Source organism: Neoarthrinium moseri (assembly GCF_022829205.1).
Source record: "Neoarthrinium moseri strain CBS 164.80 chromosome Unknown scaffold82_Wmoseri_CBS_16480, whole genome shotgun sequence".
Taxonomy (NCBI): Eukaryota; Fungi; Ascomycota; class Sordariomycetes; order Amphisphaeriales; family Apiosporaceae; genus Neoarthrinium; species Neoarthrinium moseri.
Window position 1 is genome coordinate 120082 of NW_026055196.1, and position 18157 is coordinate 138238.

Below are 18157 nucleotides of genomic sequence, written 5' to 3' on the forward strand. Positions count from 1 at the left end.
TCATATCATCGGCTGATCTGAGGTTGGATTTCTCAGCCGCCGACGCTGCCCCGACCCGACATAATTGCTCAAACCCCCCCCGGCAGGACGAGTTCGCCATATCGAATCCACGCGCCCCCCAAAACCCACGCACCGATTCTGTCTAGGTAGGGCAGTGGGCGACCGCATTGATCTACTGGCTTGACTGGCCCATCTCCCCCCCGGGATCTCAATACCACCCATTGAGCGGATTGATGGCTGCATGACTTGGACCCCAGCACCTCCATTCTCGCCATTGATCGCCGGCCTGCTTCGACCAATCGACCCAGCTACAGAACGTGGACGAGGGACTTGGCTGCGCCGCTGGTTTGCGTCTCTCCCGCCATAGCAGATCTTGAGGGTCGCCATCTTCGAGACTCGAGGCGCCTGCTCTTTTCTTGCAACTCCTATTCTCTTCTTGGCCTCCAGTCTCGGTCGACGACCCGCCATCGCATGACGGCCGCCAATACCCTCCTCCTCAGCGCTGATATCGTGCCGCGACTCCGCAGCGGGCGCGGTCGACTTCTCTGTTCTTGCCAACGCCGCTGCGCATAGCGCCCGACACCCGACTTCAACAATGGCCTCCATGAGTTTTTTAAACAAGTGGAAGCCGGGCGTGGGGGTGAGTTTACTCCATGGTGGCGCCGTGGCATCGTGCGCGAGCTTCACAGCCCATGTACACCCGGTCGCCTGGTAGAGGAACAGTCCAATTAATTTGATTCTAGGGCGGGTTGGCCAACGGCACCAAAGATACGCAGAAGAAAAAGGAGGAGCCACCGCCAGAGGCTACGCCGCTGGAGAAAATGCTGCAGAATGCCGGCCCTGTACGGCAGGACGGCAGTGATAAGTACTTCGGTCTAGAAAATGTACGAGCCCACCAATTCGCGCTTTGGACCCCTCCAGTGTTGCAAGAGCTAACGTCTTCTCTGTTCAGTTTGGAAACACATGGTATGCACCTCGCGGATGGAGTGCGATCCGAGACCCGAGTCACTAATAGCGCTGCAGTTATTGTAATTCAATAGTCCAAGCGTTGTACTATACAGTGCCCTTCCGCGAACATGTTCTCAGCTATCCGCCGCTGTCGCCTGCCGACACGCCCGCAGAAGGATACAAGCCGAAAGTCAACGTCGTCGTTCGAGCGCCCACCGAGAATGGCAATGCACAGAATGGCAACAAGCCGCTGTCTACAGCAGAAGCTTTGGCAAGGCGAAAACAGATCAACTCAGGCCAGGTCCCGCCGGGGCAGGTCAAGCCCGAAGATAAGCCCGACTCCCCAGAGTGGAAAAAGAAGCAGGCCATGCTCAAGGGACCAATCTTGGAACTGGCACAGGAGAACCCCGGAGCCTATGGAATGGACGAGTGCTCATTCACTGGGTTGCGGGACATCTTCATGACCTTGGTCGACAGCAGCAGCCGGACGGGCGTGCTGAGTCCTCAGCGGTTTCTTGAAATCTTCAAGCGCGACAACGAGATGTTCCGAAACTCCATGCACCAGGATGCGCACGAATTCTACGGTCTTGTCTTGAACGACGTCATCTCGAACGTGGAGGCAAATGCGCGGAAATTGTTGGATCAGGAGGCAAGAAGGGCACAGGACGGGTTGGTCAAATCCGTCGAGTCTGCCCTGGGAGCAACTGTGACCCATGCGTCGAACGGCACCAACTCACCAGGCACAGGCTGGGTCCATGACATTTTTGAGGGTGTACTAACTTCCGAGACAAAATGTTTGACCTGTGAGACGACGTCCCAAAGGGACGAGACGTTCTTGGATCTGTCAATCGATCTGGAAGAGCACTCGTCGGTGACTTCGTGTCTGCAGAAGTTCTCTGCTGAGGAAATGCTCTGCGAGAGAAACAAGTTCCATTGCGACCATTGCGGCGGCCTGCAGGAGGCTGAGAAGCGCATGAAAATTAAGCAACTGCCAAAGGTCCTGGCATTGCATCTGAAACGCTTCAAGTACACGGAGGACTATAGCCGCCTGCAGAAGCTGTTCCACAGGGTGGTGTATCCATACCACTTGCGCATGTTCAACACGACAGATGACGCCGAGGACCCGGACCGCCTTTACGAGTTATACGCTGTTATCATTCATATCGGCGGGAATGCATACCACGGCCACTATGTCTCAGTCATCAAAACTGAAGACCGTGGTTGGCTGTTGTTCGATGACGAGATGGTGGAGCCGGTCGACAAGCATTACGTACGGAACTTCTTTGGGGATAAGCCCGGTATGGCCTGCGCGTACGTGCTTTTCTACAAGGAGACGACTTTTGAGAAGGTGCGCGCGGAGCAGGAAGCCGAAGGCCTTGAAGAGGTGCGAATAGTCAGCGAAAAGGCAAACATGGCTCAGGAGACCGCCGCACAGACGAATGGCACTGGGCCGGGTCTCACACGACAGGCTACCCAGCCGATCTCACCAACGGAGGAGCAGGCGCTTGTTAATTTGGACCATGCGGCTACTGCCCCGGAGCTACCTTCAAACCCCCAGGAGGTCTCGATAACGCAACTGGATGGATCTGCGCCACCGACTGTCGCAAGCTTGACGAGGTCAGACACCAAACCGAAGAGCGACAAGAGCCGGGAAAAGAAGGAGGCCAAAGCTGCCGAGAAAGCTCGCAAGGTCGCTGAGAAGGAGGAACTCAAGGCCAAGGAAAAGGCGCGCAAAGAAAGAGAAGCGCAGCTGCGGGAAGCGCGCAAATCCGAGGCGGACGAACTGCGCAGAGCTCTCGAGGAGAGCAAGAAGTTGGCTGCCGAAGAGGAAAAGGCCAAGAAGGAGGAGCCCGCCACAGGCTCGACCAGTAGCCCCGGCCTGCTCAATAGGTCACATAGAGGGAGCAAGTCCATGTCCAGGCGGAGTTTCGGCTTTCTGGGCAAGGACAAGGCTAGAAGGGACTCGAACGATGTTGCGCCGCCGGTGCCTCCAGCGCTAGCAGAGGAGGAGAGCGTCGAGCAAAGCAACGGAAGCCCAAGCAAGCCGAGCCAGACTCAGGCTACCCACAAGGTCAAAGAGCGGTTTAGCTTCAGCATAGGACGGAAGAAGAGCACCAATGTTCTGTCATAGGTGTTCTTCTACTGTCAGCTCACGCTCCAATTCGGCACCTGCCCCACAGACAGTGTGGAGACCAGGCACGCCAGGAGACAGGAATTGATTGAATCATACAGGCCGGCTTTCACAACGGAGCCGTTGCCTCTTTGTAAGATATCACTTGTACGACAAGCCGTGCGAGCTCAGAATAGCTGAACTCGCGCCAAAACCAAAATGAAAATTACGGAGGATGGTGTTGTTGATCATCAAAGCTTGCCATATCTTCCAACTAGTCTATGTCTTGCAGCTGACTGGTTATTTTGCATGCCTAATGAGCTCGTCGCCTCGTAGCGGAGCCCTGGGGACAGAGGCGGCCGTACTGCGTAGAGCATGCCAGCCCTCGGCGATCGCCCACGCCGTTGGGCTGATAGGAAGTCTTTCTCTAACCCATATATGGTACTAAAAGCCCCCTCAAGCCTGATCGTGGCTACCTGGAATCTTGCGTGCAACCCAAATGACGTGGATCCGAAACGCCTGGCTTCTTCTGTAAATGCATGCCGCTTCCGGATACTGATTCGTCTGCCGTTTTCTTCGTCTTCGTTCCTCACGCCTAGCCCACCCTCAACCCAGCACAAGCTCGTAGAGTATGACCAACGTATTGACTAGTATGAGTGGAACTGTGAGTGCGAGTTAGCTTGCAATGCTCCTTCGCCCATCCTGCCCAGATACCCCCTCTGGGCGGCGCGGACATGGTGATGACAGCAATGGAAAGGGAAGGGGTGGGGAGGTGGACGTACACCTCGTCACCATGCGCACGCTGGCGATCATGTTCATCAGCTTGACCTTGAAGCTCTGGTCGCCGCCGGGGCCGGCGCCGAAGGCCGGGTCGTGCGTGGCGCTCGACAGCCCGACGCGCGCCAGGAAGCGGTCCTCGGACAGGATGGCCACGGCGTTCAGCAGCAGCACGGCGATCTGGAAGAAGGAGCCCAGGCCGAAGCTCGGGATTATGGCCATGGTTGCTGATGCGTCTTGGGCTGGTTTCGAGGAGGCGGCAGGGCAAACGGAGGCCGTCGGTCTCGTGCGGTTTTGCTGGCGGGCGGTATAGAAGTGGGAGCTGGGCGCAGGAGCAGGCGGCGTGTCGCAGGTCGCCAGATGCTCGGAACTCGCTCACTCGTGGGTTGCGATGCGGTGCTGCGGTGCTGCGGTGCTGGCTGCGTGCTGGCTACGGCGTCTCGGGGGCGTGGAGTGACCTGGCCTCCAGGCTGGCCTGCCGGCCGAGCTGACAGCTGGGAGCTGGTCGGCTGGGGGTTCGGGCCGGATTTACGTTGGGCCTTTTAGCGCACTGCTTCGCTGCCTGCCGGGGGCTCAGGGGTTCCAGTGGGTTTGAAGCTCCGTAGCTTGGGGCTTCTGGCGTTTACATTAGACTGACTGTGTTGGCGCGATACGTACAGCATCGTCCGACTGGAAGTATCTACTCAGGGAAATTTCTAAAGTCAATTCCGAGACGGTTGTTCGATAGCAACCTTGGAAGCACCTAATAATCCCAGAACATGTCAACACTCTGATTTGGCTTCCTCTTTCTTCCACCTTAACAGCCCGATATACTGTCAATCCCGCTTCATTTGAGTATGGGGGCCGTTGGTAAGCTATAGCTCCTGATGTATGGTTAACCTCGGTGAGACTAACAGTCACCAGACACTCTGCTGTCGCTGGCTATTCCGGCGTTGGTAATCCTGCACCTCGTGGTTGCACCCTACACCAAGGTAGAGGAGTCGTTCAACATCCAAGCTGCTCATGATGTCCTGGTCTACGGCACCCCTACCAGGGATGTGCATACCAAGCTGTCTACGCAGTACGACCACTTCGATTTCCCAGGAGCGGTGCCGCGTACCTTTGTCGGGCCTGTCCTGCTCGCCGGCCTCACCCAACCCGTTGTGGCGCTCGTCGGCTTCCAGCATGCCCAATTCCTCGTGAGAGCCGTGCTGGGCCTTGTCAACGCCTGGAGCCTGGTGGTGTTCAAGAGAAATGTCGCCAGAGCATTTGGGCAGCCGACCGCGAGGTGGTACACCTTGCTGCAAGCCACCCAGTTCCATGTGCTCTTCTATGCCTCGCGGACGCTGCCCAACATGTTCGCATTCGGCTTCACAACACTGGCCTTCGCACAACTCGTGGGCGACCCCAGGACGCTCAGCGTAGGGAGGTGCAAGCTGGCTATCGCGCTGCTGACATGTGCGACTGCGGTGTTTCGGTCAGAGCTGGCCATTCTGCTCGTCACCACCACTGCATACCTTCTAGTGGTACGAGGGCTTCCGCTTCGCACCGTCATCCAGCCTTTCCTGGTGTCCTTTGTCTTCTCGCTCCTGGCCTCTGTGCCTCTAGACTCCTATTTCTGGCAGAAGCCCCTCTGGCCAGAGCTTTGGGGGTTCTACTACAATGCTGTTCTCGGTTCGTCCTCCGATTGGGGCGTCTCACCGTGGCATTACTACTTCACCAATGCCTTGCCAAAACTACTGGTCAACCCCTTGACGCTGGGTGTTCTCGTCCCATTTGCTTGGATACACCCAGCAACGGTGCATTATACTCGGACATTGACGCTGCCGACTCTGCTGTTTGTGGCAATCTACTCCTTACAGCCGCATAAGGAGGCGCGCTTCATCTTCTACGTCGTTCCGCCCATGACGGCGGCAGCTGCCCTTGGCGCAAACTACATCTTCACGCGGCGCGGAAAGTCAACCGTATACGCACTCGCCTCGGCTGCCCTTGTCGCTTCAATCCTGGCGTCACTTGCGATCAGTACCGGGATGCTTCTGGTTTCCTCCTTGAACTATCCTGGTGGCGAGGCGCTTTCTGAGTTGCGCTCCCTTGTCACCTCCAATGCGGCATCCCCTGATGTTCAGGCCGTCATGGTTCATACAGATGTCCTCTCCTGTATGACTGGTGTCACACTCTTTGGACAACATACATATCCACCCAACGATCCCAAACCGGTGACGGAGACAGTCTCATTCGCGTTTGACAAGACTGAGAAGTCCTCTACACTCCGAAATCCAGCTTTCTGGAGCAAGTTCGACTACGTACTGCTGGAAGATCCGTCCAAGGCCATTGGGTCCTGGGAAACGATTGGCACAATTGAAGGATTTGCCGGCGTAGAGGTCCTAAGACCTGGAATGGAGGCGACGGATGATCTGGAGGCTGGCCACGGTCAGGTGCTAGGCCGAGGCGCTCTTGTGAAGAAGGCGCGGGAGATCGTCAGGGGTGTGACGGGTGGATGGTGGGTCGGACCCAGGATGGAGCCGAGAATAAGGATATTGAAGAAGCTTAGAAGTGCTCCAAGAAAGGAAGTCAAGGAGTGATGGAGCTCACAGCTGGATTGTGAGCGGCAAGCTCAATACAATGCACTATCCTAACTTGATCTGGCTCACTGCGCTGTAGTGAAGCACTGTTGCGCGACCTTGTGTATCTGACATTGATTACCGCCGATTGTGGCTTACTCAGAGTCTCACGATCACATGCCGTGCCCAGGTCACACAATTTCTCTCAGAGCGGCGGAGAAAACGACAATGCCACCACCAGCGTTGCCCGGCGGCGCTTTGGGTATCACGATCATCACCAGCCTGCATGTCGATCCAAGTTGTCCGTGTCAACTGGAGAAAGTAAACATGCTAAAAGGTTTAATCAGCTGATCGGCATAGGGCTTAGACGTCATCCGTTGGACGATGTGACCACTCCGGAGGGGAACAGGTCTGCTGGCCTGGCATTCCATGCCTTTGCCGTCTCCCCGGCTCAGAAAGCACGCGTGGTGCGGCAGCTGATGCTGCTGGCTATGTCGAGATATATGGCTCGGCATGCTTCTAGCGAATAACCTTTTTTGTATCTTAACAGGTTGGCTGTGGCCATCCGCGGAGTTGAGCCGCATATCAGGATGTGGACCTGGAAAAGGCCAAGGGGCTTTCCTTCACGTTTTTGCACTAAAATCCAGAGTTCAGGAACGAACGGCCGTTGCCGTCGGGTACGTACAGTAATAAGCCAGGCACTGGCCTAGTGTTTCGAATGGCACGTAGTGTGCAGGAGGCCTGTCGCCTCGACTCAACCCCCATCATTGCACTTTAACAAACGCAGCACGCGACACGGATGGCTCCCGGGATGATCCCGAGTGGCCTCTCATTTACCCAGCACTTGATGGTTATGCCACCAATGCTGCCGCGAGTCCGCGACCAGGCGTGTGCTCGCAGCCCGCTATCTGATCTGATCTAATCAAGGGTCCTGACTAGGATGATGACTGTTCCCCCCCTTTGGCGTGTCCTAGTACCAAGTTTAGCACGGTAGCGCTCAGGATGGGTGGCTGTGGAGAAAGCTGGGAGGACTGGAGGCCCAAGGGATGGAGAGAGGGGAAGCAGCGAAGGCGGCCCACTGGTCCCTTGAAATCGGTCGTGACGGACGCCGTGCCCAAGAAGAGCGGGCCGCGCTGCTCCCAGGCCTGAAACTGAATGGGCTCTCGCTGCTGCTTCCGCTGGTGTCCTACGGGACCCAACTGACCAACACCGGTGCTGGGCCCCCGACGCGGACGTGAGACCCCCAAGAAGGGATTGACAAGACTGGGGAGGCAGTGCAATGGCAATGGCAATGGCGAGGGCGAGGGCGGTTGAAAAGTGTGTGTAGTTGTGTCAAGATTCCTCTGAAGCGTCCGGCGCATGTGCATGTGTGTCGCGTGAGTTGGGAGGCGAGACAGACAGACAGACAGAAAGAAGGCTGTGGCCCGAAGAGGAAACGCAGTAATCATATACGCCCGCGACGGGCAAGGTTGCTTTTCTGAGCGGTGCTTATGGCTGGATTCAGTATACGTCCTGTTCTATTTATTGCTCCTGGTGCAGCACTAGCTGTATTCCACAAATAAACGCCCGTCCCGTCACTCGGGACCCTCAGGGAGGGAGAGGTGACGATGGCCCAATACTGAACAGTTTCACTTTGTAAGTAGGTACATGTGCCTGTCGGTCGTGCCAAGCCAGCGCCGTACTCCGGACTCCATACAGCACGCCCTCTCCCCAATTAGCTGGATACGAACAGACAGACGGACGAACAGGGACCCAAAGCAAAACATAGGGAAGGGAAAAGCCAGCCCAAGTCCTTGCCGGGCCCGCGGGCTCCTGTCGTCTGTCTCCTGCCTCCAGTCTCTTGTCTCTTGTCTCTTGTCTCTCCCTCCTTGCAGTTGCAGGTCTCACAATCTTGAAGGTTGGGTGTGCACAACGCCCTTAGCTCGCCCGCCAAGGTACGTCGTCCTATCCTGCCAGGACCTTGCAACCCCCTTGCGGATTTGCAATTGTCAAACGAGGGACCAGACACCAGAGGCCCAACTTCGGCCACATGAGCCGTCGGTACATAGAATCCTTCCTGCTGCTTGCTACACCATTGACCAGAACCCCAATTGGGGCACCGTCGACTCTTGGGACTGCCAACTCCTCCTCGCCTCACCATCCCTTGCCGCGCTTCTGAGGGCATTCGACCACCCCGCTCATAAAGGCCAAGGCCCAGGGCACCCTACAAAGCGCAGTCACGACGGCGGCCTTTGTGTCCGTCTCATGCTGTGCCCTGCCCCGCCAGAGCGCGTAGCGTAGCGTAGCAGCAGCAGCAGCAGCAGCACTACCACCACCACCACCACCAGGCCCGCGACCATGGAGAACGATGCATCGGGCGGTCGCCGTGGCCGGCTGATGGGCAAGCTGTTCAACAACAAGGAGAAGGCGTCCAAGAAGGACCGCGAGCAGTTCAAGGCCGAGCAGAGCGCCAACGACCTGTCCGCCTTCCTGGGCGGCGGCAACGCCGACAAGCTCCAGGTCACGCACCCTCCCCCTCCGCCGCCCGCACACGGCCACCGCGAGTACGACCGCCAGCAGCCCCAGCTGGCTCTGGACACGAGCCGCGCGACGAGATACCCGCAGGCCCTCGACGTCGACAACGGGTCTCAGCAGAACTTGGCCTACCGCTCGCGCTCGCATAGCCCTCCCGGGCGGCCTCGTAGGAAGAACAAGGGGCTGGTTGTGCGGTTCGTGGACAGCTATCCCGAGGTTATCGGCGTCGGTGGAGACGAGTGCGATAGCCCCGTCGCTGAGATCGGGAGAAGGAAGAGGTCCAGGTCGGCACCATTGTCCGCGCCCATACCGCCCACGAAGCAAGGTCACGAGTACGCGAGACAGGTCGGCGCATACCAGGAGGTCACCCCCCCGCAGGATGATGATGGCTTTATACCAGGCCCAATTCGCAGGACCCAGACGGGATATGTTCCAAATATGACTGAGGAGGCAGGTCCTGCTCCCAATGCGTCCTCGAAGGTTCCCTCGCCCCAGCCTCGAACCGTACCTGCTGGCGAGACTGCTCGATCCCGTTTCTTGGACACATCCAGTCGCAAGGATGAAGCAAGACGGTCGTTTATCGAGATACACCAGCACGAGCAGAGACAGGCAGAGGGGATGGCGTTTGCCGAGGCCATGAGATCAGCTGGTGCAGAGTCGCACAATGAGTGGGATGACCACAACTCCTCCCCCGAGCCCGTGAGATCGACACCACAGACAATGCAACAGAGAAACGTGCCCGCCGTTGCTATGAACGACGCCCCGTTCGATCCCCCTTTTGATGATGCAATAGCGCCCTCCTCGTCACCGTTTAGAGCACAGTCGACGAGGAAGCCAATGCCTCAAGCTTTCCGACACGAAGACCGGCCACCTATGCGAGCACAATCAACGCGTACACATGTTCAACCCCTGATGCCAGATCCTACTCAGCCGCAACAACCTCCACAGCTTCCTCCGCCCAAAAACCCGGCACGCAGATCGCCACTGCCCCCGACGATAGACCCATCTTCTAGAGTGCTTTTACCGCCAATGGAGGCGGGTGAAGAGACACCGCCCTCTTTTACAAATGATGTGCTGCAGGCCGGGCGTCCCACGGATTTAGATGAGCTCCGGATGAAAACCCGAGTCGAATCAGACAGCCCTTCGTCGCAATATTCCGGTTCCATCTACTCTACTTCTGAATTGTCTCAGAAGGCCACTCCTATTGCGCAGAGTTCACAGAACCCGCGAGATCGATCTTGGAGTACTGCCTCGCCCGAAAAGGCCCCCCGAAAGCCTTCCGATCTACCTGGAAATGACGATGCCTACGAAGAATTCATCAGACGGACAAAACATCTTTACGAATTATTTCGCCTGCATGCGGAGCAGTTCAAGCCGCTGGGGAGCTGCAAACCCGATGACATGTGCCGAGCGGCGGTCTGGTGGTTTTTGAAAGGGAGAACTGCACTTGAGACTACTATGAGAAGTCGTGGTACAGATCTGGATGAGACCAAGAGTCTCATGAACCGATATCAAGCCTATACCGACTTGACGAAAGGCTACTGGCTGACGGAGCTAGCACTGCCCGAGATCGCCGAGGGCAAATACAGCCCTGTAGATGGCGAGCTGGGCGATGTCAGGCAAATATTGACCACAAACTTAAAGAAGTTGGCAGGATCTATGAGCCGAAATGGTCTGCTTCCGCCCGACGAGCCATTCATGCCACAAATGATGGATAAGGGAATCTGGGTCGACTACCCAACATTAAGTCAGGACATCATCTCCCTGCTTAACGGTAACTGGGGCTCGCTGCTCCTAGCATCCGCTTCCCAGGCCAACAGTCATGTGCATGCCCTGGAAGCCTTGCCTCTTGGTGATACTCCGCAGATTTTCAATTACGGCCGGGTCAACGCCGATGTCTACCTGATGGAACAAGGGATGGAGTCGATGCATACGTATTTCCCTTGCATCTTGTCCATTAATCGCCCGGTAAACACCTCGAGCCTCGTCTTCACGGTCGCCAGTCAGAACGGGTCCGTCACACTCCAAATCCAATCTGATAAGAGCAAAGGACCGAGCTGGGATGGCGTCCGATGGAGGACAGATAAATGTTCGCTGGAACTGAAGATGCCTCGTGGGTTCATAGTCGCGATACAATGTTCGCAGACAGATTTCCGCATGCTCTGGAACATATTCGACTTCAACGCCAAAGTCCAGTCATACCTGTACCCGAGCAAGGAGGAATCCGTCACTTTCCAGACGAAGCTGCGCGGATTCCATTACTTTGACGCTGACCCGAACTCACGGGTATTTCCAAAGGAGCCTGTCGGCCAATGTGAAGTAGCACTATTTGAACGACTCCTCAAGGAAGGCAGCCCAACCGGGCCGAGAACATTTCACCGCGGGTTCCGCTTAGCTGTCGTTACAGGACCTCGGACCAGAACGCTCAGCGGCGTTACACACTTCTACACACCTCAAATGCCTATCCAGTTTTCTTACCTACGTGGCGAACAACGGGAGCCCATGCTCCAGCTTGCGTATGGCGATGCGAAGACCAGATGTCGCATGGTCCTCATATTCAGTGACGATAACGAGCGCGAGAAGTTGCTTACTTTGCTCAAAGGGAGCTATGTACATGGCGACGAGGAGGTCATCACTGAGGTGCCGCTACAAGGTTTCAGCATGTCAGAAGGCCTGCAAGACACGAAGGGTGGCCTCCAGACTCTGCAACGACTACCCTGGCAGCGTGCGAGGATTGTCAACGATAAATACACTGAAAACCCGCCAGTTGTTCTAGCTGAGAAGCTGCGCCTGGAGCTGATATCACTTGATCAAAAGGGCAATCCGGTCGGCACAATTACAGACAGAGTCAACATGGCGCCCGGGGAGTTCAAGATTCGGCTGGGAACTAAAGACATTCTGACATTACAGGCCATCCGCAACCCTCAGGTTGATATGACCATTTCGATTATGGACCGACCAGGTGCATCAGACGCACGCCGCGAGTTCACCTCGTTGCAAGAAACGATAGCCCGAACTCAGACCGTTCGTACATACCGATTCAACAACTTCAAGGATCTCCATGCTTTCCAAGCTGGCATCACCGGGTATGCAGTGTTGTTCGATGGTGTTGCTTCCTCGCTCAACATTACGCGTCGTCGCATGGTTGTCCCTGTACACAAGAAATGGGAGTCGGGGACGGCGCGTATTCAGGTTGTCCAACACAACGCCGACAAGACAGTTCAGCTCTTGGCCTTTTTTGAGAACTGGCACCATGGCCAGTGCATGGGTTTTGTTCTTAAGGGCACAGATGTCTTTGAGAGCACCGGAAAGATGGGCAAGGCGGTGGTCAAGTTCGTGGAGGCCAAGTTCCCCCTGCCGAGAGTGTCTCGCGACGAGAACAGTGAGGGCAACGATGACATGGCATTTGTGAGCCTGGATATGCCCGACTACGCAGGCGAGCATGATGATATCAGCATCGTGTTTGAGGACGAGGCTGGTAAGTATATCCTGTTCTATGATATCTCATTCACGCCAAGACCAGTGACTAATTTGAAGACAGAGAGAGACAAACTCTGCGCGTGCCTACCTGCCCCCGTCAAGGGGTCGAGGCTGAGTAAGATCGGCAGGTAAACAAACGATATACAGTAGAATTTCGTGGGGTCCTGCCAGCTCTATACATACACGAGCGACAGTGCGGACCAGTTACGGTGAGCCCGAAGACAGAAGATGAGGTGCACAGCAACAAGATATGAAGCGGGGACGACAAGCAAGTGCAAGATATCATATTCATCTGGCGGGCATTTGTAGATGGCATAATGACACGCACGGCTCTGTAGAACGATTTGGTGGAAAGAGAAAGCGGTGCATGGAGGGGACAACGCGGGAGATAGAAGAGTTCGGCATGTGTCATGGATAGATACCCCTAGCGGTTTGCAAGAAAGACAATTGAGACGGGCTGAAGAGTCACGATACTTGATCATGATAGTCAAATGTTCCCCCGCCACGATAAGCTGTTTAATTCGTTCCCGCACCTCGGTAAGCATCCATGTGGCCAGGCAAGTCATCAAGGCTGATCCCGATGGCTTCGGTCTATCATTCATATCTGTTTCACAAGCTTCCCTGGTCACGGGTAGTCTCCTTCAAAGAAGGACTCTCGCTTGTTTGAACTGGTTCCACGCCTTCGGATGGTGCCTTGTTATCCTGGCCGAAGTGCCGAAGGACAAGCCACGCAGGAAAGATAGCGACAGCCCACAGTCCAAAGTTGATGTAGATTGCGCCAACCTGGGCGAAGATGTCGACAGATGTGAGACCATAGCTGATAGCTTGCCAGGCCGACTCCGTACCCCGGAGCAGGGCAGCGTATCTGATTACTTCGGCCTCGCCGTCGGCGAGATTGGTGATAATAAAGTACCTTTGCACCATTAACGATTGATCGCAGACAAGATTGGAGGAACCCAAGCTCACAAGAAAAGATAGTTCACCTGGAACCCGATGGTGTGGAAGATGTAGACGGCGAATGCTGCGCCGAAGCCCGGGCTCGACCAGTCGTACACGGGTTGGTCCACGCGGAACTTGGTGGCCAGGACCGTAATCCACGTCCACCATGCGCCTTGCGTAACGACCAAGATCCAGAAGACTGAGCGCGTGCGCAGTTTCAAGGAGAACTTTGTCCGATCAAGGTAGTGCTACACGTATCATTAGCCCAGCAATTCGATGTATACCCAATATTTAGACAGCATACCCCGAGCAGGTTCCCAGCGATGACTGCACAGATCCCAGACAAGAATGACCCCAGCGCTCGGGATCTGACGGTGAACCATACTATACGCCCCCATTAGTCCGACCGGTGCGATGAATCAGGGCTCATGACAAGAGCTTACAGGCGAGGTACGTGAAGTAGACTGCTTCGGCGAAGACTGCCTGCCCGATCCAAAGCACAACCAACAAGAACTTTGGCTTAATAAAGTCCTTGGAGGTCTTGCGGATCTCGTACCAGGGATTCTTGATGATCTCCAATGATACCTTTTTACCGTCCTCTCTCTCCACCTTGGACGGCTTGTTCAAGAACAGAGCCACAAACGGCCCCGTGGCCTGCAGTGCAATAAAGACAAGGTACACAGTATAGCTGACCTGGCCGGCCTGGTCACGGTCCGCGTTCAGTCCGAGATTGATGGCGCCGCCCAGGATCTGGCCAGTGAGCCGGTACGTGAGCCAGTACCCCAGGGCCTTTCCGCGGTTCCACGGCTCCGGGTATGCGATGGCGATGGCGGCCTCGGCCATCCAGAAGACGCCGGCCGAGATGCCGCAGAGCGCAGCTCCGAAGACAGTCAGCCACTCGACGCCGTAGCGGTTGTTCGTGTAGAGCCCGGCCGCGAAAGGGGCGTACCCCAGCGTCCCAAAGATCAGCGCCCCCTTGATCCCGATGTAGTGCACGATGGCGCTCGAGAAGTAGCACGACACCACCATCAAGCAGAATGTTAGAGCGTTCGACGCGTTCACCAGCTGCGGCGAAGCCGCGCCGCCCGCCCCCAGCGAGTTCATGGCGCCCCAGATGCCCGGCGCCGCCAGGTTGCACAGACCCAGTATGGTCATGTTGTAGAAGGTCGACCGGTGCCATCTGACTTTGTTCAAGAGCATCAAGTCAGCAGAGAATCAAGTATAACCCTCGATGCATACGTACCCGGATGGCGCTCCGATTTGGGCGGCTTGGCCTCATCGACGATGAGTTGCTCCGGGTCCGCCATTGTATAGCTTCAAAACAATTGCAAGAAACCGCAATTTTCCAAGCATTTATATGAACTGCGATAATGAAGTCCCCTCGTGGCGGGTTCCATCTCCTTTTATCCTATGCTCAAAGGCGACCTCGGCCAGGAAACCTTATCATGAATAACGCCATTGCTGGAAGTGGACTATGCCTGCAGATCTCACGAAATCAACCATGCTGAGCACGCAATTTCCCCCCAAAACACGACTACCGACGCAAACACACCAATTGTGGTCTAGCATTCGCTCGGCCGTGGTCTCTGTGTATGATTGAACATGGGCGATTAGGGCCAATCTAATGTGCTGTCCACATTTTTCTCTTGGTTCTTGGACCTAGGTGCTTGCCGGCCTTGGGGTCTCATCCTGGTTGCAATCACGCCGAAGCTCAGCGTTATATGATGCAATTTCTCATATACCGATTGTGGCGTTGCGGTTTCTGGAACACTCCTAGCGCCCTTCTACGGGATGACTGATTAGTATACTGGCGCCATTGCGCCTTGCAACAGGTTCACGGCAGCGACATCGGCAAGTGGAAGTCACGCCTACATCTTGTCCAGTCCTTATACTCCGCGGTGGAAGCATTGACAGAAAACTCGCCGGGAGATTGCTGCTCTCCAGCTTTCCTGTCATGCCCTGGTTTCCACCCATGATTTGGCGCCTGGCTGCATTAAATGATGCAGTTCAAGCTGTGCCGACTGTCCATCATCAACACAAATGAGTACTCTATCATATCCTTAAGAAAGTGCTTATACGCACTTCAACTGATTACTCGGGTTTGATTAGGTGAGAGGGCGCGATGTCATTGTTATCGGGGCTGCTCGCATGACCTAAGGTTTCACTACTCCCAGCATGTCTACCGTCGTTGTCAGTCCCCAGCAGACCAGCCCAACTACTTTTCCGTCCGAACAACTCATCAATAGAGAAAGGTCACTTTTCAATACTATCTTATTGAACATGGTTAAAGGAGAGTTGATGAGCATTGCGCGTTCCGTGCCTCATAGCTTTCGCTTGCCATGTCCAATGTATTGCCGAGAAGTTCATTTCTTCTTGAATTAAGGAACTAACTTACTCACGGTAAGCTATTGCACAGAAAATGCACAGCAACTACTGATACATTTGAACTAGTCGCTTGAAACAAAGCCCGTGGCGGACAATTATGTGCCAGAATGATATCTTCCATGGGTATGGCTAGAAGTTACAGTGAACCAGTACCTTGCATTCTCCATTAAATGGCTTTACAAGTTCTGAAGTAGCTCCTGTTAAAGCAAATACTTTCAAATCTAATGTAATAAGCTTTGAGGCAGAGTTTCTATAGCCTGTCAAGCTTTTAAAGCGGACTGGTGGCTTTCTCCGATTGTAACTTGCCAAAGATAAATCCGCTGCACTGTAGCACTTAAAATAATTAAAATAACACCTCAAGTCATCATTTCCAGCAACAGTTGTAATTCCATTTGAAACTATCAAGAAAGCACCTAGAAGCCACTCTTTTCTGTCCGCGATGGCCTCCAATAAGCAGAAAGCCCCAGAGACCGGATCTATAAATGACCTCGCAATACACAGACGCAGAAAATGGGAGAAAATGGAAGCCAAACGACACTCAAAGAAAACAACTGGCCATCGACGCCAAGGACAGACTCTAGCTAGCATTATCGAATATCCAGTGGCATGCTGTGGGCTTTGGGACGCAGACGAATACACCTGCATACTACACCCACGCGACCCGCCGCTCGAATGGCACGTCGACCAATTCGTCAAAGCCCGTGAAGGCTTTAAGCGAGCATACCGAGTCAGCCTCTTCGTCACGAGGAAGCGCCACGATCTTGAGATCAAAAACCTCCATGAGAGCCGCCGTCACAAGCTGCGTCTACGAGACCTACCACAGAGCAAGGACTACCCACATTGCGAAATTCGTAGCAGAGAACAACAGAAACGACTGCTAGGTAAAACATGCGCAGTGCACAAACTGAATTACAAGTGCAAGATACCATGGCAAGTGCGCAAGGCATGCTTTGTCTGCCAGCTTCACCGCATGGAGCGCCAGCATGCCAAGGAAAACCAACGACTCTACACCGAGTACCACGACAACGTGCTCGAGGCCTGCATGAAATGCAACTATAACGTCGGAGGCTGGGAGTGCATCGAGTGGCAGCCGCCAGCGAGGGAGCCAGCAGAGTACTGGGCCGAGAACACCACGAGGGCACACCGTGTCCTCCACGTCACCTCCTGGTCCGAGAACCTGCAAGGCCGTCTGCGTAATGAGAGTCGGACCTGCAGGAAGAAGGCTTTACTTGCTGAAGAGAGAAAGATTGAAGTATGGAAGAGACTGGGGTGGTCTGAGAACAGCTTGAACGGAAGATGGGGTCAATACAGTATTTCGGAGTCACATTAAGGGCGACAAAGAATAATGATTGATACGTTGATGAGGATATTATATGCTATACACAATTGAGCTTGGAACAGAGGCTCAGCAGCCGCTTGATCGGTAATTAACGTTGCTTTTTGCTTCGACACACATGTGCACAGGGAGATCTGCATCAACGATTGGTTCGGTCGGGTGTGGAGACTGATCTTAAACATAAGAGTTGCTAAGCCATTTATTACCAACCAATCAACTACCGTCTCATCCGATGTGGTGTAGTGGCTAACATTTGACGCTCTCATTTCAAAATGAACCGTCAAGCCCGGGGTTCGATTCCCCGCATCGGAGATATTTCTTTTGTCTCGAGATTGAGCATCTGTCCCCTAAATGGGTCATGCACTTCTCTTTTTTTTTCCCTGTTAATGTCCTTAGTATGAGAAGCAGAGCTGCAGTGGAGTTCTTTTTGGCGCAGACAACAAAGCATTGTAGAGTGATGTGGTGGGCCGGGCAATGTCGTACATTGCAGAGACACCCAAGCACCTGTGAACGCTGTGTGTATTATCGGATCTTAAGATATCTTTTCATTAGGTTGAGGAAAAGAAAGACACATAATCAATGTACAATAACAAAATCTACGAGGCATGTTATAGTTACATTTACCGAGCAAGCTTCCAATGCTCAACCAGATTGAAACGCATGACGTGGTAGTTGGTTGCAGAAGGTTAATACATGCGGGACACATCGACGCTCATACGCTCATCGCACTGCAATGAGATCCCCCATATCTTACTGCTCTCTCTTTTTACATGGATCTGTTTGTCGGGAATTCTTGCATAGCTTTGCTCCTAGCCGGTGGCTTAAACTAAGGCACGGCCTAGTCTTCTTCCTTCTGATGCACTGAGGGCATCTCTCGGTTTAGCGATGACTGATGGCAGACACAGTTCTGCGCGCCCTTGCACCGACATCTAAGCCGACAAAGTCTAGGGCTGGCCAAGTTTAGCTTCCCATATGCCATAGCCTCGATCAGGGGAACCCGGATACATTTGCCACTCGTGGCGCTGCCTAACACCATCACCACCCATACCCCTTCCCCCTTGCGCCCTAGTCTGTCACATACGAAGCATGTTCATTGTCACTCTCGCTAGAAGGAGTGAGTGGAGATGT

The 18157-nt window shown here is 54.6% G+C and overlaps 6 protein-coding genes across 6 annotated transcripts; 4 read left to right on the plus strand and 2 right to left on the minus strand.

Moving 5' to 3' along the window:
• Positions 1-595: 595 nt before the first annotated feature.
• On the plus strand, positions 596-3079 carry JN550_012266 (uncharacterized protein; the record flags this gene model as incomplete). The annotated part of the gene is made up of 4 exons (XM_049310724.1): positions 596-640; positions 744-865; positions 953-966; positions 1041-3079. 4 exons carry the CDS (start codon positions 596-598, stop codon positions 3077-3079), a joined length of 2220 nt encoding a protein of 739 aa, XP_049165798.1.
• A 585-nt stretch (positions 3080-3664) lies between these two features.
• Positions 3665-4057, minus strand: JN550_012267 (uncharacterized protein; the record flags this gene model as incomplete). The annotated part of the gene is made up of 2 exons (XM_049310725.1): positions 3665-3720; positions 3841-4057. 2 exons carry the CDS (start codon positions 4055-4057, stop codon positions 3665-3667), a joined length of 273 nt encoding a protein of 90 aa, XP_049165799.1.
• A 614-nt stretch (positions 4058-4671) lies between these two features.
• On the plus strand, positions 4672-6396 carry JN550_012268 (uncharacterized protein; the record flags this gene model as incomplete). The annotated part of the gene is made up of 2 exons (XM_049310726.1): positions 4672-4684; positions 4739-6396. The coding sequence occupies 2 exons, from the start codon at positions 4672-4674 to the stop codon at positions 6394-6396; spliced, it is 1671 nt and encodes a 556-aa protein (XP_049165800.1).
• A 2316-nt stretch (positions 6397-8712) lies between these two features.
• On the plus strand, positions 8713-12501 carry JN550_012269 (uncharacterized protein; the record flags this gene model as incomplete). The annotated part of the gene is made up of 2 exons (XM_049310727.1): positions 8713-12367; positions 12431-12501. The coding sequence occupies 2 exons, from the start codon at positions 8713-8715 to the stop codon at positions 12499-12501; spliced, it is 3726 nt and encodes a 1241-aa protein (XP_049165801.1).
• Positions 12502-12978: 477 nt separating this feature from the next.
• JN550_012270 (uncharacterized protein) lies at positions 12979-14615 on the minus strand (the record flags this gene model as incomplete). Its single annotated transcript, XM_049310728.1, has 5 exons — positions 12979-13282; positions 13336-13556; positions 13613-13692; positions 13752-14492; positions 14552-14615. 5 exons carry the CDS (start codon positions 14613-14615, stop codon positions 12979-12981), a joined length of 1410 nt encoding a protein of 469 aa, XP_049165802.1.
• A 1598-nt stretch (positions 14616-16213) lies between these two features.
• JN550_012271 (uncharacterized protein) lies at positions 16214-17023 on the plus strand (the record flags this gene model as incomplete). Its single annotated transcript, XM_049310729.1, has 1 exon — positions 16214-17023. One exon carries the CDS (start codon positions 16214-16216, stop codon positions 17021-17023), a length of 810 nt encoding a protein of 269 aa, XP_049165803.1.
• Positions 17024-18157: the final 1134 nt, after the last annotated feature.